Source organism: Symphalangus syndactylus, chromosome 19, assembly GCF_028878055.3.
Source record: "Symphalangus syndactylus isolate Jambi chromosome 19, NHGRI_mSymSyn1-v2.1_pri, whole genome shotgun sequence".
NCBI classification, from domain to species: Eukaryota; Metazoa; Chordata; class Mammalia; order Primates; family Hylobatidae; genus Symphalangus; species Symphalangus syndactylus.
In genome coordinates, this window is record NC_072434.2 from 15,279,763 (window position 1) to 15,295,964 (window position 16,202).

Sequence of the window (16,202 nt, forward strand, 5' to 3'; positions counted from 1 at the left end):
GGGGGCTGGAGCGGGCTGGGCTCCACTTTTGGCAAGTGACAGGCTGTATCTTTTTTGTCTTCTTTTCAAGCTGGGGATCCTAGGTTTCACTAAACAAGATGTTGCAAGCCACCAGAGCTATTCCCAGAAGACCCTGATTGCGCTGGTCACCTCGGGAACCCTGCTGGCTGTCTTGGGCATCACTGGCTATTTCCTGATGAATCGCCGCAGCTGGAGCCCCACAGGAGAAAGGCTGGTCAGTTCTGGGGGCCAGGGCAAAGGAAATGAGGAAGATAGTGGGTTTCCGGGGAGTTCAGTGGATGTCATGGAGCAGGAAGAGAAATACCAGAAAAAGCCCTTCTGTGAGCTTGCATAAAGATATGCATGTGTGCACACACAGTAATCAGTGGAAGATTCAAAATATCATGTAGCAAACTGGGGAGGGGACAGTAATGGTGCCAGCCCACCTACTTGGTGTGGTAGTAGATAATTCATGTCATCTATTCATTATGTTTTCTGGGATAGTTCAGCTTGGGGCCACCAGAACAGGCTGTTAAATCAGCCACACTGTATTTGCAACCATGTTAAATGCCCAGTGGGTGCCCCCTTGCTCAAAAGGAGGCATACAGAAGGAGAATCTCCTTTTGCCATTCTGGATGAGGGAGGACAAGGCTGAGGTCTGAATCTTGGCCTCTGGCCTGTCCCCTACCCTGGGGAGGTCATCCCACCCGTCTTGGGACTGCCAGTTTTCCTGCGGGAGCTGGCTGCCGAGCTGCGGTGGCATGGTGTGGTGCCTCTCCTATGTCCTTTCTCCTCTAGGAGCTGGAACCCTGACCACTCTTCAGGAAGAAAGGAGTCTGCACATGCAGCTGCACCCTCCCTCCCATCCTCCCTCCCACCTCCCCTTCCCCCTCCTCCCCCCGCCCCCACTTCCTGTTTGGGCCCCTCCCCCATCCAGTGTCTCACAGCCCTGCTTACCGGATAATGCTACTTTATTTATACACTGTCTAGGGCGAAGACCCTTATTACACGGAGAACGGTGGAGGCCAGGGCTATAGCTCAGGACCTGGGACCTCCCCTGAGGCTCAGGGAAAGGCCAGTGTGAACCGAGGGGCTCAGGAAAACGGGACCGGCCAGGCCACCTCCAGAAACGGCCATTCAGCAAGACAACACGTGGTGGCTGATACCGAATTGTGACTCGGCTAGGTGGGGCAAGGCTGGGCAGTGTCCGAGAGAGCACCCCTCTCTGCATCTGACCATGTGCTGCCTCCATGCTGGAGGTGACGTCTCTTACGCCCAACCCTTCCCCACTGCACACACCTCAGAGGCTGTTCTTGGGGCCCTACACCTTGAGGAGGGGCAGGTAAACTCCTGTCCTTTACACATTCGGCTCCCTGGACCCAGACTCTGGTCTTCTTTGGGTAAACGTGTGATGGGGGAAAGCCAAGGTCTGGAGAAGCTCCCAGGAGCAATCGATGGCCTTGCAGCGCTCACACAGGACCCCCTTCCCCTACCCCCTCCTCTCTGCCTCAATACAGGAACCCCCAGGGGAAAGATGAGCTTTTCTAGGCTACAATTTTCTCCCAGGAAGCTTTGATTTGTACTGTTTCTTCCCTATATTTTCTTTCTCTACTTTGAGGAAACCAAAGTAACCCTTTGCACTTGCTCTCTTGTAATGATATAGCCAGAAAAACATGTTGCCTTGAACCACTTCCGTTATCGCTCCTCCAAGACACGGTGGACTTGGTCACCAGTTCCTCCCTTGTTCTCTAAGTTCCACTGAGCTCCATGTGCTCCCTCCACCATTTGCAGAGGCCTGCACAGTTTTCTGGCTGGAGCCTAGAATGGGCCTCCCAAGTTTTAGGACAAACAGCTCAGTTCTTGTCTCTCTGGGGCCACACAGAAACTCTTTTTGGGCTCCTTTTTCTCCCTCTGGATCAAAGTAGACAGGATCATGGGACCAGGTCTTGGAGCTGAGCCTCTCACCTGTACTCTTCTGAAAAATCCTCTTCCTCTGATGCTGGGTCCTAGCCTTATCCTCTGATCTCCATGGCTTCCTCCTCCCTCCTGCCGACTCCTGGGTTGAGCTGTGGCCTCAGTCCCCCAGCAGATGCTTTTCTGTCTCTGCCTCCCTCACCCTGAGCCCCATCATTTTTCTGCACCCCCATGTCGTCATAGCCCAGATCAGCTCCTAACCCTTATCACCAGCTGCCTCTTCTGTGGGTGACCCAGGTCCTTGTTTGCTGTTGATTTCTTTCCAGAGGGGTTGAGCAGGGATCCTGGTTTCAATGACGGTTGGAAATAGAAATTTCCAGAGAAGAGAGGATTGGGTAGATATTTTTTCTGAATACAAAGTGATGTGTTTAAATACTGCAATTAAAGTGATACTGAAACACATCTGTTATGTGACTCTCTTAGTTGGGTGTGTCTGAATGCAAGAGTGACACCCTCCATTAGACCTAGCTAGACTGTGCAGTGATGTGGTGGGGAGGACTAGCCAGGGAAGAGGTTGGAGCACCTCAGCAGACACAGGCACCAGCCAGGATGCTAAGGACCTTTAGCCAAGTCTGCCAACTATTCTCCTCCATGGGGAGAGGAAACATCCATTTCCAGTGGTAGAAAGGCAGACCCGAATGTACCAAGAAGCTTCCAAATGGAGGGTGGTATGTTGGGGTCTTAGGAGTTGTACCCTTCACGAACACCCTTCTGAGAAGAGGAACATGCTGATCACTGCTGCAAAATATGCAAAACAAAGGGAAGGGGCAATGTCCTGTGCACCCTTTATTATCAGGCCACCCCCCCTCCCCAGCCCCCCAGGTCAGAGCAGACACAGTGAAGGACTATGTGGGGATTGTTGTTCTAGAGACCTGGCAGCCAACTCAGGAAGGGGGCTGGTTTCCACCCTCAAGATTAAGACAGCAGCCTAATTAAAAAAAAAAAAAATCTGTAAGCATGTACCTCCCCCCAGCTTCCAAAACAACCCCCGCCCCACCCCTACCAGGCCATAGGAAGTTGGGGAGGGAGTGCTGAGGAGCTCCAGGAAACACTCCCAAGTGTGTCGACAGTGACAGAGACAGTTGGGGCCAAACAAAGGTTGATTCTTCCATTCTTATCTCCATAAAGCCAGACCTTTCCCTTCAGCACCCCTCCACCCCCATCTCCTTCTTGCTTTTCTCCAACTCCTCTAACTATAGGTTCCTCCCCAGGATGCAGGGGAGGCGAAATGATGAGGTTCAGAGTCTTCCCTCGAAGGCGATGGCTGCCTTGAGGGTTGGAGCAAAGGACGATGAGCAAAGGACGATGGTAAACAGTAGGGAAGTCCAGCCAGCTTGCATCTAGTTGCACATCTTGCCTTGAGAGTGATCCAGTGAGGGTCTGTCCCAGCTAGGACATCAGGTAGGAGGGGTGGGTTCAGAGTTCAGATTCCTAGGAAACATGGGAGGAGAGGAAAAGGCAACTTGGATCCACCTCCAGCCTCAGGCCTAGCAACCTGCAATGCATCTCACCCTGAGTTTGCTGGAATGTGTATGTAGGCTTTGGGAGGAAGGGGTGTGTGTGTATTGCGGGGTGGGGTGGGGCAGCTGGTTCCCTCTGACGGCTGGACAGCTTGCCCTGAAGAATTTGCCTGCTTTCTGGAAAAATCCAACTTTCCCACCCTGGGCCTGAGCATCCTGGTACAGCAATGGCGCCACCTGCTGGCCTTATTGAGGTCCTACTGCTCAGCCTCAGCTCAATCGCCTCGATGTTGGGCTTCTCTCCCTGGCTGCCCCACCCTGTAGTTCAATTTCTCTTGTACGCAAAGCTCATATAACTATAGAACGTCACTGTTGAAGAGGACTTTAAAGATACATTTAATTAAACTCCCTTACGGTATAGTTAAAGACAAACTAAGGCTCAGAGAAGGGAGGTGGCTTGCCCAATCACCTGGAATTTGGAAGTCCTGAATCTGTAGTTTTCCCTTCCATCATATCATCCTACTCTTCTGCCCAGTCCTCCGGGTTCCTCCAGTTGGATGTCATGAAGCCAGTGTGGCAGTGTGAAGATAGGTTTGGGACTTCACTTCTGGAGCATTTCATCAACATAAGCTATCCTAGGCCTGGCCGGCCAAGCAGGTCCTGGAGGAGCCCCGGGCCAAAGATCACAGGAGGCCATGAGGTTCGGCTTCTTTGGTGCCCACAGTGAGACCAGGAAAATTAGCTGTAGGGTGTTACACTGTTCACTATGGAGAGCATACCTGGAATTATCTTCAGCCAGAGTTTCATCTGAATGGATAAATGGGAATACCATCTAAGTCCAGATAAATAGATCACTTCCATCTCATCCCTTCTAGGTAGATTAATCCCACACTTCCTCTTCACACAAAACCAGTACTAGGTCATCAATTTTGTGCAACAGGATGCTGCTTCTCTTCCTAAAGCCCCCATTGAAGAGGCTCCCAGCCACCATTCAATCATTCATCAAGTCTTATGATGTGCCAGACACTGTGCCAAATGTGCCAGAACATCTGTTATGTGCCAGACACTGTTCTTGAGACTGGGGATAGAGCAAACACTCACGAAGCTTATAATTCTAGCAGAAGAGGACAGTAAACAATGTCATCTCAGTAAGTATATACATGTGTTTTCAGGTCATATTGAGAGCTATGAAAAACATAAAATATATTGAGAATAATGGTTGGTATTTTATATATGGTGGTTACTTTTAGAAAAATAACAGTGGAAAGCACAGGTTCACTTGAATGAAGTGGAGAAGCAGGCTGTATGCCAAGCTGGGGGAGATTATCCCACACAGGGGAAAGGACAAGTGCAAAGCCCTATGATGAAAAGCTGCGAAGTGCAGAAAGCCTCATATGGCAGAGGGCAAGATGGCCATGAGGTTGTGTCAGTGAGTGGGGGTGGGGAGAGACAGGAGGTCAGACTATATGGGGCCTTTTAGTAGTAGATTGGGAAGCCACTGGAGGCTTTTGAGCAGAGAAGTCATATGATCTGCTTTATGTTTTAAAAGGATCATGTTGGCTGCTGAGTAGAGAATAGAGGTTGAGGGATAAGAAAGTAGAAGGAGACCGTAGCAAGAAGAACGGTCATGGCTGGGAGCAGGTGATCATATTGGCAGTGATGAGATCACGCAGAATTCAAAAAGTGTTTCAAAGGTAGAGGTAACAGGACTTGCACAGTCTATTTATTTCTTCAAATAATAATATTAACAATGATAGTAGCTAACAGTTTTTGAGTGCTTACTGTATGAAAATTGAGATACGGTGGCAATATTTAAATAGCATATTTTACTTAATATTCACAGAAACCCTGTGAAGTAGGTTCTATTATCTCAGAAAAAGAAACTGAAACTCAGAGAATAACAAGGGACTGTGTTACGTGCACAGTGGCGGAGGCAAAGATGAATAGGATGTGAGTTTATTTGAACCCCAAATGTTTAAATCTTGGGGATAATATGACACACATTTAAACAAATAAGCAAGAAGAAATGCACAGCAGAAAGTGAGAAATAACACGAGGAAAGACTAAATGAAGTGCCTTGTACCTAGACGTGGGCTGGACTCTTTCCAGCTGAGAAGATCTGAGACTGGGTCATGAACAGGTGGTTTCTGAGTGGGTCCTGTAAAAATGAATATGATTTTGATGACAGTAATGAGTAAGGACATTTGAGACTGATAGAAGAGTACATACAATATATAGTGATGGGGAAAGATAAGGTGCTGTCAAAGGACAATGTGTTTCCTGGTATGACAGAAGTAGAATGTGTTGAGGGGAGCTGAGTACCAGAAAGATCCGGGTGTCACAGTTTGTGTAGGGTGTTTATAGCTAAACCACAGAGTTTAATTTTATCCAATAGAAGAGGAGCCACAGAAGAGTTTCCATTTATTCATTAATTTATTCATTTATTCAAAAAATATTTCTTGAGTGCTTATTATAAGCCAGGTACTGTGCCAGGCACCTGGGATAAGACATAATCCCTTCTGTCAAATCTTTACATTGGGTGGATGTGGGAGGGACAGATGACAGAACAATATGCATTGAGTGTAAGTGCTACGGTATAGGAAGCTCTGAGTGGGAGGGGCATGGAAGCGATGGAAGACCATGGAAGGCTTCCCAGGAGAAGTGACATCTGGACTGATCCTTTGGTCAAGCAGGAGTTAAAGAGGAGAAAAGGAGAGATATGGGTGTTCCCGAGAGAGGAAGAAGCCTTGTCCCAGGAGCAAAGTGAGGTGATTGTTCCAGAAATGTGAGTGATTCTTTTAAGGCTCAAGCAAAGCATGTGATTCTTCTTTATACCTTCTATTTCTTTGCTGAGTCTTTCTGTTCTTTTGTTTCAAGCATGCTGCAATTGCTCATTAAAGCATGTTTATGATGGCTGTCTGTTTTAAAATTCTTGTCAGATGGTTTCAACATCTTTATCATCTCAATGTTGGCATCTGTTAATGGTTTTTTCTCAATCAAATTGAGATTTTCCTGGTTCTTGGTATTACCAGTGATTTTAATTGCATCTGGAAATTTGGGATTTATGTTGAAAGACTGGATCTTATTTAAAGATTCTGTTTAGCACGCCTCCTTTGATACCACACTGGTGGGTCCAGGTTCCCCATTCAGCTGTTGACACCTGCAGGGCAGAGAGGTGGGATGGGGTGAAGAGGGTACCTCATTATTGCTGGACCAGGTTAGAAGTTCAGACCTCCCAGTAGATATTTGCTGATACCACTCTGGTGCCATGTCATTCCTTGAGTCCAAAAGTCCCTCCCAATTCTGCCTTCTTCTCTCTACCTATCGGAGTCTCCCTATGTTTGATTTATATATAATGTCTAGGGTTTTTAGAGATACTTAACAGGAGGCATAAGAAGAAGTGTGTCCACTCCATCTTTTCTGGAACTGGAAGTTCAAGTCAAATATAAGAGAGAGGACAGGAAATCACAAGCCATGAGACTGGAGAGTTAGGCAGGTTCTACACCAGCTATTCTCAAAGCCCTCTTACACTCTTAAAAATTTAGAACTTCAAAGAGCTTTTGATTTTGAAGGTTACATCTACCAATAATTACTGTTTCAAAAATTAAAATTGAGAAAATTTTATTTATTAATTTGTTTAAAAATAACAATAATTTTTCCATTACATGATAATGTAAGTAATGCTTTTCTTAATGAAAAATAATTATATTTTCCAAAACAAAAACAATTAGGAAAAAGAGTGTCCTTGTTTTAGACTTTGGTAAATCTCTCTAATATCTTGCTGAAGAGAAGAATGCTGATTCTTTTTTTTTTTTTTTTTTTTGTGACGGAGTCTCACTCTGTTGCCCAGGCTGGAGTGCAGTGGTGTGATCTCGGCTCACTGCAAGCTCTTCCTCCCAGGTTCACGCCATTCTCCTGCCTCAGTCTCCTGAGTAGCTGGGACTACAGGCACCCACCACCACGCCCAGCTAATTTTTTTGTATTTTTAGTAGAGACGGGGTTTCACCGTGTTAGCCAGGATGCTGTCTCCTGACCTCGTAATCCACCTGCCTCGGCCTCCCAAAGTGCTGGGATTACAGGTGTGAGCCACCGCGCCTGGCCCCCAAATGCTGATTCTTTTATCAGCTTCTGTATTCAATCTGTTGTGATATTATATGATGGGTAGCCTCTGAAACACTCCACTGTATACTTGTGAGAGAATGAATGTGAAAAAGGAAAATAGATTTTTAGTATTATTATGAAAATAGTTTTGACCTCAGAGACCACTTGGAAATGTTTTAGGGAACCCCCAGAGGACCTTGGATCACACTTTGAGAACCGTGGCTCTAGATATGTTACTATTTCAGTAGCATCTAAGTACATGTGGCTGCTGAGCACTTGAAATGTGGCTAGTGCAAATGAGAGACAGGACTTCCAGCTATCTGTAATTTAATAAACTCAAATTTAAAAACTGGAACAGCATAAAATGTTTTGTTGTTGTTGTTAAACATGACCTTATAGTTTTGGTAGGAATACATTTCACTTTAACCCTTCAAAATTTAGCATCTGAATTGAGATATGCTGTACATGTTAAATACATGACAGATTTTGAGGACTTAGAAAAAAAAATGTAAGATATTTCATTAATAGTTTTTATATTGAGTATGTTTTGCTATGATAATATTTTTGATATATTGGGTTAAATAAAATGCATTTTAAAATTAATTTAAGCTATATTTGTTAAAATCTTTAGAATGTGAATAATAGAACATTTAAAATGACATACGTGGTTCACATTTTATTTCTCCTGGAGTGTGCTGCTCTAGATGAATTTAGATGATGAAGGTTTTGTGTGTCATGTAAAGCTTATTCTTTATTTTGAAGGTAATGTAGAGCCATTGAAAAGTCTGAAGTAGAGAAGTGACATATCAGATTTGCATTTTAGAAAGCTTACTTTGGCTTCAGTGTGGAGCATGGACTGAAGGAGGAACCAGTTAGGGTTAGGCGGTGATTGCATTATTGAAGGGTAGGAAGACTGTGGCCTGAAGAAAAGTGGCTAAACTGGAGACGTATGGCTGAGCGCAGTGGCTCACGCCTGTAATCCCAGCACTCTGGGAGGCTGAGGCAGGCGGATCACTTGAGGTCAGGAGTTCGAGACCAGCCTGGCCAAAATGGTGAAACCCTGCCTCTACTAAAAATACAAAAGAAGCCAAGCATGGTGGCGCGTGCCTGTAATCCCAGCTAATCAGGAGGCTGAGGCACAGGAATCACCTGAACCCGGGAGGTAAAGATTGCAGTGAGCCGAGATCACTCCATTGCACTCCAGTCTGGGCAACAGAGTGAGACTCTGCCTCAAAAAAATAATAAACAAACAAACAAACAAATAAATAAATTGGAGACCATAGTAGAAAGATGAAATCAACTGGATTTGGTTCTTAAGTGTAATAATGGCATTTTGGTTATGTAAGATAATGTTCTTATTTCTAAGAGATGCACACAGGAATCTTTAGGGATGAAGGGCCATAATGTCTGTAATTTACTTTCAAGTGGTCCATCATATTCACACACACATACACAGTATATCTGTGAGATAATAAGAATGAAAAGGTAAATAGCATCTTAGTAGTATTATGAAAAAAATATACATGGAGAGAGGGGAAGGGGAGAGAAAGCAAATATGAGACAAAATATTAGCAATTTTGAATCTACATGAAAGCAATCTAGTAAATGATGAATCATTTTAGTCTTCTTCCAGCCCTTTCTGTAGGTTTGACAATTTTCAAAATAAAAAGATGGGGAAAAAATGAAAAAAAAAAAACTTTAAAAAGTCTTGGTAATCACTGATTAGTTATGAGAGAAAGGGAGTGACTTTCTGGTTTCTTGCCTGGCAACAGAGTAGACAGCACTGTCCTTCCCAAGAGGGAAGTGCAAGAGGAGAAATGGAATTGGAGGGATGATGAGTTCGGTATGGAATGTGTGGACTTTGAGATGCTCTAGGCTCCAAAAGGCAATGTGCAACCCTGAAGTTTTTGAGAGGGAAATGTGGTAGAGATGCAGACATGGGTGTCTTTAGAATCTAGATGGTAATGGAAGGTGCTGGGGGACACTGGAGTATCAAGGGCATGTGTGGAGAATGAGAAGAGATGAGGTGTGAGGATGAAATCCTGGCGAACACTGACATTTCAGGGTCAGCAAAGAAGGATATTGGAGTAGACAACTTCCAAGATGGCCCACGACACCACCTCTTCATAGGCAGGCTCTTGTGTAGTCAGCCCCTCTCACACTGTATCGGGGTTGGTCTGTGAGACAAGAGGGGTGGAAGTGATGGCATGTCACTCCTGAGATTATGTCATAAAAGACATTGTGGCGCTCATCTTGGCTTGGTACATGCTCATTCTTGTTGATCCCTTGTTCTGGGGGAAGCCGTCTCTCATGTCATGATAGACTACAGGGAGTTCCATGTGGGGAAGAACTGAAACCTCCTGCCAACAGCCATGTGAGGAAGCTTGGAAAACCTTGGAAGAGTATCCTTAAAAAGAAGTTTTAAATTAAACATAAATAAATACATAAACAGTACAAGTGCAATCTCATGAGACATCCCAAGCCAGACAACTCAGGTAAGCCATTCCACCCAGCTAAATTGCTCCAGATTGCTGACCCGAAGAAACTGCATGAGTCCGGGTATGGTGGCTCGTGCTGTAAACCCAACCCTTTAGGAGGCTGAGGTGGGAGGATTGCTTGAGGCCAGGAGTTTGAGACCAGCCTAGGCAAATAATGAGAACCCCTGTCTCTACAACAAATTAAAAAATTAGCCAGGCATGATGGCATGTGCCTGTAGTGCCAGCTACACAGGAGGTGAGGCAGAAGGATTGCTTGAGCCCAGAAGGTTGAGGCTGCAGTGAGCTGTGTTTGTGCCACTGCACTCCAGCCTGGGCAACAGGGCAAGATTCTGTCAGAAAAAAAAAAAAAAAAATCAAGAAACTGTGTGAGAGAATCCATGTGTTTTAAGCTTCTGAATTTTGGGGTAATTTGTTATGCAGCAACAGACAAGGAACACAGACAAGCCTCAAAGGTGAGTTAGAAGGGAATACGTCGAGATAGGAGAACCATGAGCCTGGGATCTTGAGAATATGTCATGGAGGACAGCCTGGAATATGGTGGCTAATACTACTGAATGGCAGAGGATTGGAATTTTCAACAAAGAGGTGATTTATAACCTTGGTGAAAGCAGTCAGGAGAATGGGGGAGGGCAGAGACCAGATTATAGTAGGCCAAACGGCAAATTAGAAAAGCTGTAATTTTTCCATTATCACATTTATTGAGGGAAAAAGTACAGTAAGTATCATAATATCAATTTTAGGCGTGAGAAAGCCAAAGTCACATTGCTAATATGTGGCAAAATCCTCCTGACCGTTCCACCAGTGATACATTAAATAATTTTCTCTGCTAGCATGGTGGCTCATGCCTATAATCCCAGCACTTTGGGAGGCTGAGGTAGGAGGATTGCTTGAGGCCAGGAGTTCAAGACCAGCCTACGCAATATAGCAAGATCTGTCTCTATGCAAATAAAAAATAATAAAAATAAATTAGCCAGGTGTGATGGCACATACCTGTAGTCCCAGCTACTCAGGAGGCTGAGGTGGGAGGATCACTTGAACCCAGGAAAGAGGTCAAGGCTGCAGTGAGCCATGATCGCACCACAGCACTCCAGCCTAGGCAACACAGTGAGACCCTGTCTTTAAAAAACAAAATTCTCGGCCAGGCACGGTGGCTCACGCCTGTAATCTCAGCACTTTGGGAGGCTGAGGCAAGTGGATCACGAGGTCAGGAGATCAAGACCATCCTGGCTAACACGGTGAAACCCCGTCTCTACTAAAAATACAAAAAATTAGCTGGGCGTGGTGGCAGGTGCCTGTAGACCCAGCTACTCGGGATGCTGAGGCAGGAGAATGGTGTGAACCCGGGAGGCGGAGCCTGCAGTGAGCCGAGATCGCCCCACTGCACTCCAGCCTGGGCGACAGAGCAAGACTCCATCTTAAAAAAAAAAAAAAAGAAAAAGAAAAAGAAAAAAGAAAATTCTCTCCACCTACATTCATTACTGTTTCTGGGAAGAGTTCTGATAAATTCAGTTTTTGCAACCTCGTTCCATTTCCAGTGATATTCTTGAATCCCTTATGATTGTGGTGACCCAGCCAGCTTCCTAGCTGGGATGCTCTTTCATCTGGTTCTGCCTAACTCACCCCCCAGCCCCCACTGCCTTGGGTAAGTCCTTAGAAAGAGAACTGACAAATTAAAGTGAGACATTCTTTCATTCATTCCATAGCTATTTATTGAGCTTCTTAGAAGAGCTTCAGCTACCTGGCTAGCATTCTTAGACATCAATGGGCAACCAACTTGTCACTGGCAGTTTTACATATGAAGTCAGCACTCCACAAGCAAAAGAAAATCTGCCTTAGCTTCCTAGAGGGGGGGGCCCTACTCAAGGTTGAATAGAGCACAGTAAAATTCAGCAACTGCAGCATCAACAAATGAAGCAATCAGGGTAATCATTCAGCAGTGATTAATAGCAACATCTCTTCTTGGGTCTCAGACATGAAGCTATACATAGGTAGCTATTCCTAGCTCTAACTCTATTTTAATGTATTTGGCCTTCAGTCAATCAATTCACCTTTCTCTGACCCATACAGTCTCCCCGGTGAAAGGTTTCCTGAGTAAGATTCGCCCTGGGGGTGCAACCCACTTCAGACCTGCTTGAGCAGCACCGAGGGGCCACATGGTGTCGTGGTCACCCCCTCTGGCTCTGAAGTCAGACATGCCTGCATGTGGGGTCCAGCTCTGACATGTTAGCTGTGTCACTTTGAGCAGATTACTTTTTTAACCTTTTCCATCCTTGGTTTCCTCATCAGAAAAAAAAGGGGGCAAGGGCTAGTATCTACCTCATAGTATTACCATATGTATAACAGGAAGAAAAAGATGTAATGTAAAAAACGATTGCCGTATTTCTTCATTCTAGAGGGGAGCAGGATTCCTCACGGAGGTGCTTCACTCATTTGTGGAGGAATAAACACTTTGTTCAACTTTTTTGGTTAAGAAAAGCAGCTGAGGATCCAATTCTCAGCTCCTTCTCTGATCTCAGAGTGAGAATAGCCCAGAATGGAGATGTTTGTTCAAAAGAGTTAAATTTCCTTTGTATAATAAAGTAACAGTAATCAGATATTTTCAGGGAGAGGTGGAGGGCAGTAGAGAGATGGAGGGGAAGAATTGAGAAAAGGGAGAAATGGCTGCAGGCAGGGCTCTGGGAAGCAGAGCAGACAGGAAAAAGGGTGCTGGGCATGCTAGTGTGACGATTTTCAGCACTTCCTGGTCTGAGTGGTGCTGTCACAATCCTGTGTTGCCCTGACCTTTAGTTAAAGTCTTCCATGCAAAATGACCTTATGTCCTGGGGGTCTTTGGGGAAAGAAGAAAAGAAGGGGCCCGCTTGCCATGAATGAGAGTGATGTGATAAGAGGACAACATTGTCAGCAGGCAGGTGAAAGTGCCCAAATTCAGCTGGAGCAGGAATTCATAAGGAAAAGTGATCACAAAAAATGTCACTCCATCCCCTAAGAGTTTTTGGAAATCTTGGCTGGGTGTGGTGGCTCACACTTGTAATCCTAGCACTTTGACAGGTCAAGGCAGGAGGATCACTTGAAGCTGGGAGTTCAAGATCAGCCTGAGCAATAAAGCAAGACTTCTTCGTCTCTACAAAAAATACAACAACAACAACAAATTTAGCTAGGCATAGGGGCTTGCACCTCTCACCCCAGATACTCAGGTGGCTGAGGCTGGAGGATCGCTTGGGCCCAGGAGTTCAAGTCTGTAGTGAGCTATGATTGGGCAACAGAGCAAGACTCTGTCTCAAAGTAAAAAAAAAAAAAAAAAAAAAAAAAGATATCTTGGGAAAACATGGACTTTCCAGACTTGGGTTGTTAATAAAACACGATTCAAGAACGCTGGTAAAAATTAAGTTACATAAGGATTAAATGAGAGAATATACATAAAGCAATGAGCTCAGAGCCCAGTTCTTGATAAGCATTCAACTTAAAATAGCCCTTATTATTATGACTTAGTGTTCAATTTCCTCTTTTCTTCACCCCTTTCACTTCAAGGGCTCACAATCTACTTAAAAATTTTGATATAGTCACTCATTTATTCTACAAACATTTACCAAAGTCCTTTGATGTGTCAGGTAAGTTAAATAATTTCAGGCAGTAGTAATTGTCATAGCTAATGTTTTTGAGGGCTTAGTATATACCAGGTACTGTGCCAAGTGCTTTACATAGCTTTTTAAATTTAATCCTCAACAGTCCTAGGGAGGAACAATTATATTCCTACTTTACAAATGAGGTTAGAGAATATGGCACAGTGAGGTCAAGAGACTTGCCCCAGATCACACAGCCAGCCAGCAGGAGAGCCAAGGTTTGAAACCAGGCTGTTGAATTTCAGTGCACGCCTTTTTTTTTTTTTTTTTGAGATGGAGTCTGGCTCTATTGCCCAGGCTGGAGTGCAGTGGCGCGATCTCAGCTCACTGAAACCTCCGCCTCCCGGGTTCACACCATTCTCCCGCCTCAGCCTCCCTGGTAGCTGGGACTACAGAAGCTCGCCACCACGCCCAGCTAATTTTTTGTGTTTTTTGGTAGAGACAGGGTTTCGCCGTGTTAGCCAGGATGGTCTCGATCTCCTGACCTCGTGATCCGCCTGCCTCAGCCTCCCAAAGTGCTGGGATTACAGGCGTAAGCCCCTGCGCTTGGCCTAGTGCGTGCTTTTAAGCTCCACACTACACTATTTTTTATTTAATTTTTTTCTTTTTGTGTCTTCTCATGCTTGTTTCCTAACTATACTGTTTTTAAATGCAACTGACAATGTGTGTGAGTTATGGTGTACAGAGTCAGAGGGATCATGAGGGAATGGCCACCATGGGGACGTTATCCTAGAAGAATGAGTGGGATTTTCTTGCCTTCTTTTCCCTTGAACCTCATATTCCCTTTCCAGCTCTAAGCACTCAAGATGGAGTGGCAGTAGGATCCCAACACTTATATCTGTCCAGAACTGGTCATCAGCTGGCTTGAGTTCTCCCATTCTGCCTGTGCCTTCCCTTAGCAAGGGAAAGAACAAGATGGAAGTGAAGGAAAAGGCCTGATTGAACCAGCCAATAGATAATTAGAAGCTGACTATTTTGCAATAATGCAGCACAACAGCAATAAATAAATCAATCACTTGGGGGGTGGGAAATGACTTTCCTATAATCAGCTATTAAAGGCTTGTACCACTAATTAGTCTATTAATTAGAACTGTTCTCTTCCTTCCACATGTTATCAGCCTGCCAAGGCAGAGAAAACTCAGCCTCGGGGGCAGGAGATAAGAGAAGTAAGACATATAGAAGTGGCAGATTCAAACAGCTGGGCTTGTGTGTGTTTTAAAAGCACAGTTCTTACTGCCCCGGGCATATCCACCTGCTAGTAGGAAAAGAACGTTTATCAAAAATCAAAGGGCTGTTGTCTTTGTTGAGCAGAAAGGGGAAAAAAAGATTTAATCTTTAAAGAGAAAAACCACTGTAACCACACTCAGGGATCTGTGAAGGGCAGTTTCACTGGGTGTTCCCTAGAGCACAGGACACAGTGAGAAACAAACATGCTTAGTGCCAAGGCAGCATAATCAGAAGACCGAGGGGCAGAGGCACTCTGCTCCTACTATGTGCCTGGCACCACCTCCGTTCTTTATGTTTGTAATATCTTGTCTGATGATTTCATCTACATTCTCAGATGCCCTTGAGTTATTTCTGGGAGTTCCCAAAAAGGGACCTCAGATGAGCCCTCACAGCTGTGGTCACCAAAAGATTGCTGCTCTGCTCTGCCTCTCCTGTTGTGGCTCTCAGTGGTTAATGCTCCCTGCCCACCAAGAGCTTGGGAAAGCCTCTCATCACCGTGCCTGACGTTGTTTTGCAAGCTTAAAGGGCTCTGCCTGGGCCCAGAAACTCACAAGTCGTTCTTCAAGAGTTCCAACAAGCTCTGAGCCCCACAGCGATCTCCATATCCCTGACAAATGCACAATGAGGAGTACTGCAGCCTTCATACTCCTTTTCTCACTTTCCCAACTCCTCCGATCTGCTCTGTCCTCCCCTAGTTACTAAGCAGACATCCCCTTGCATTCACATGAAAAATAGCAGACACAGGCTGGGGTTTTGGGGCAGGTGTCTCCACTAGCAACAGCTCACCCACAGTTGATAGGTTATCTTGCTTAATCCTCCCAACAGCCATGTGATGGGCTATCAATCCCATTTTGCAGAATGGGGAAACTGTGGCTCAGGGAGGTTAAGCAATTTGGCCAGGCTTCCATGGGCTGTGACAAAGCACTTGGTAAGAGCTCAGTAAATATTTGCTGATGGACAGAATTGAAAATATGGAGGAAATGGAAGATCTCCAGCTTCTGAGAAGCTCAGAGCCTGCGGGGGTCCAACTACACAGTAAAGGGGGCTGTCAATTGAGGTGGCCCCATTAGAGTAAGAGAAGGGGCAGAGGTAGAGAGTATAGGGTCAGACCCAAGGCCAACTCCTCCCCACCGCATTCTTTCCTATCTTGATAACTGTTGATATATAGTCCATTTTCTACCAACAACTCACCTCTGCCCCCTGTGCCTCAACAAACACATCCACACACACATAAAAACCCTTCAGAAGCGGTCAGTGGTGACATTCATGAGCTGCATGATCCTCAGGATGTCAACATGTATGTGTCCCAACATCGATACCTA

The 16,202-nt window shown here is 45.2% G+C and overlaps 1 protein-coding gene across 3 annotated transcripts in view; it reads left to right on the forward strand.

The window, feature by feature from the left end:
• Nucleotides 1-16,202, forward strand: part of CD34 (CD34 molecule) — a 109,300-nt gene that overhangs the window by 22,471 nt on the left and 70,627 nt on the right. For 2 of the 3 annotated variants that reach the window (XM_055234592.2, XM_055234595.2), the window contains exons 7-8: nucleotides 71-235; nucleotides 991-2,376. In XM_055234592.2, coding sequence (XP_055090567.1) covers nucleotides 71-235; nucleotides 991-1,176 — 351 coding nt within the window. In that variant the 3' untranslated portion in view covers nucleotides 1,177-2,376. The other variant, XM_055234596.2, reaches the window with a different exon arrangement.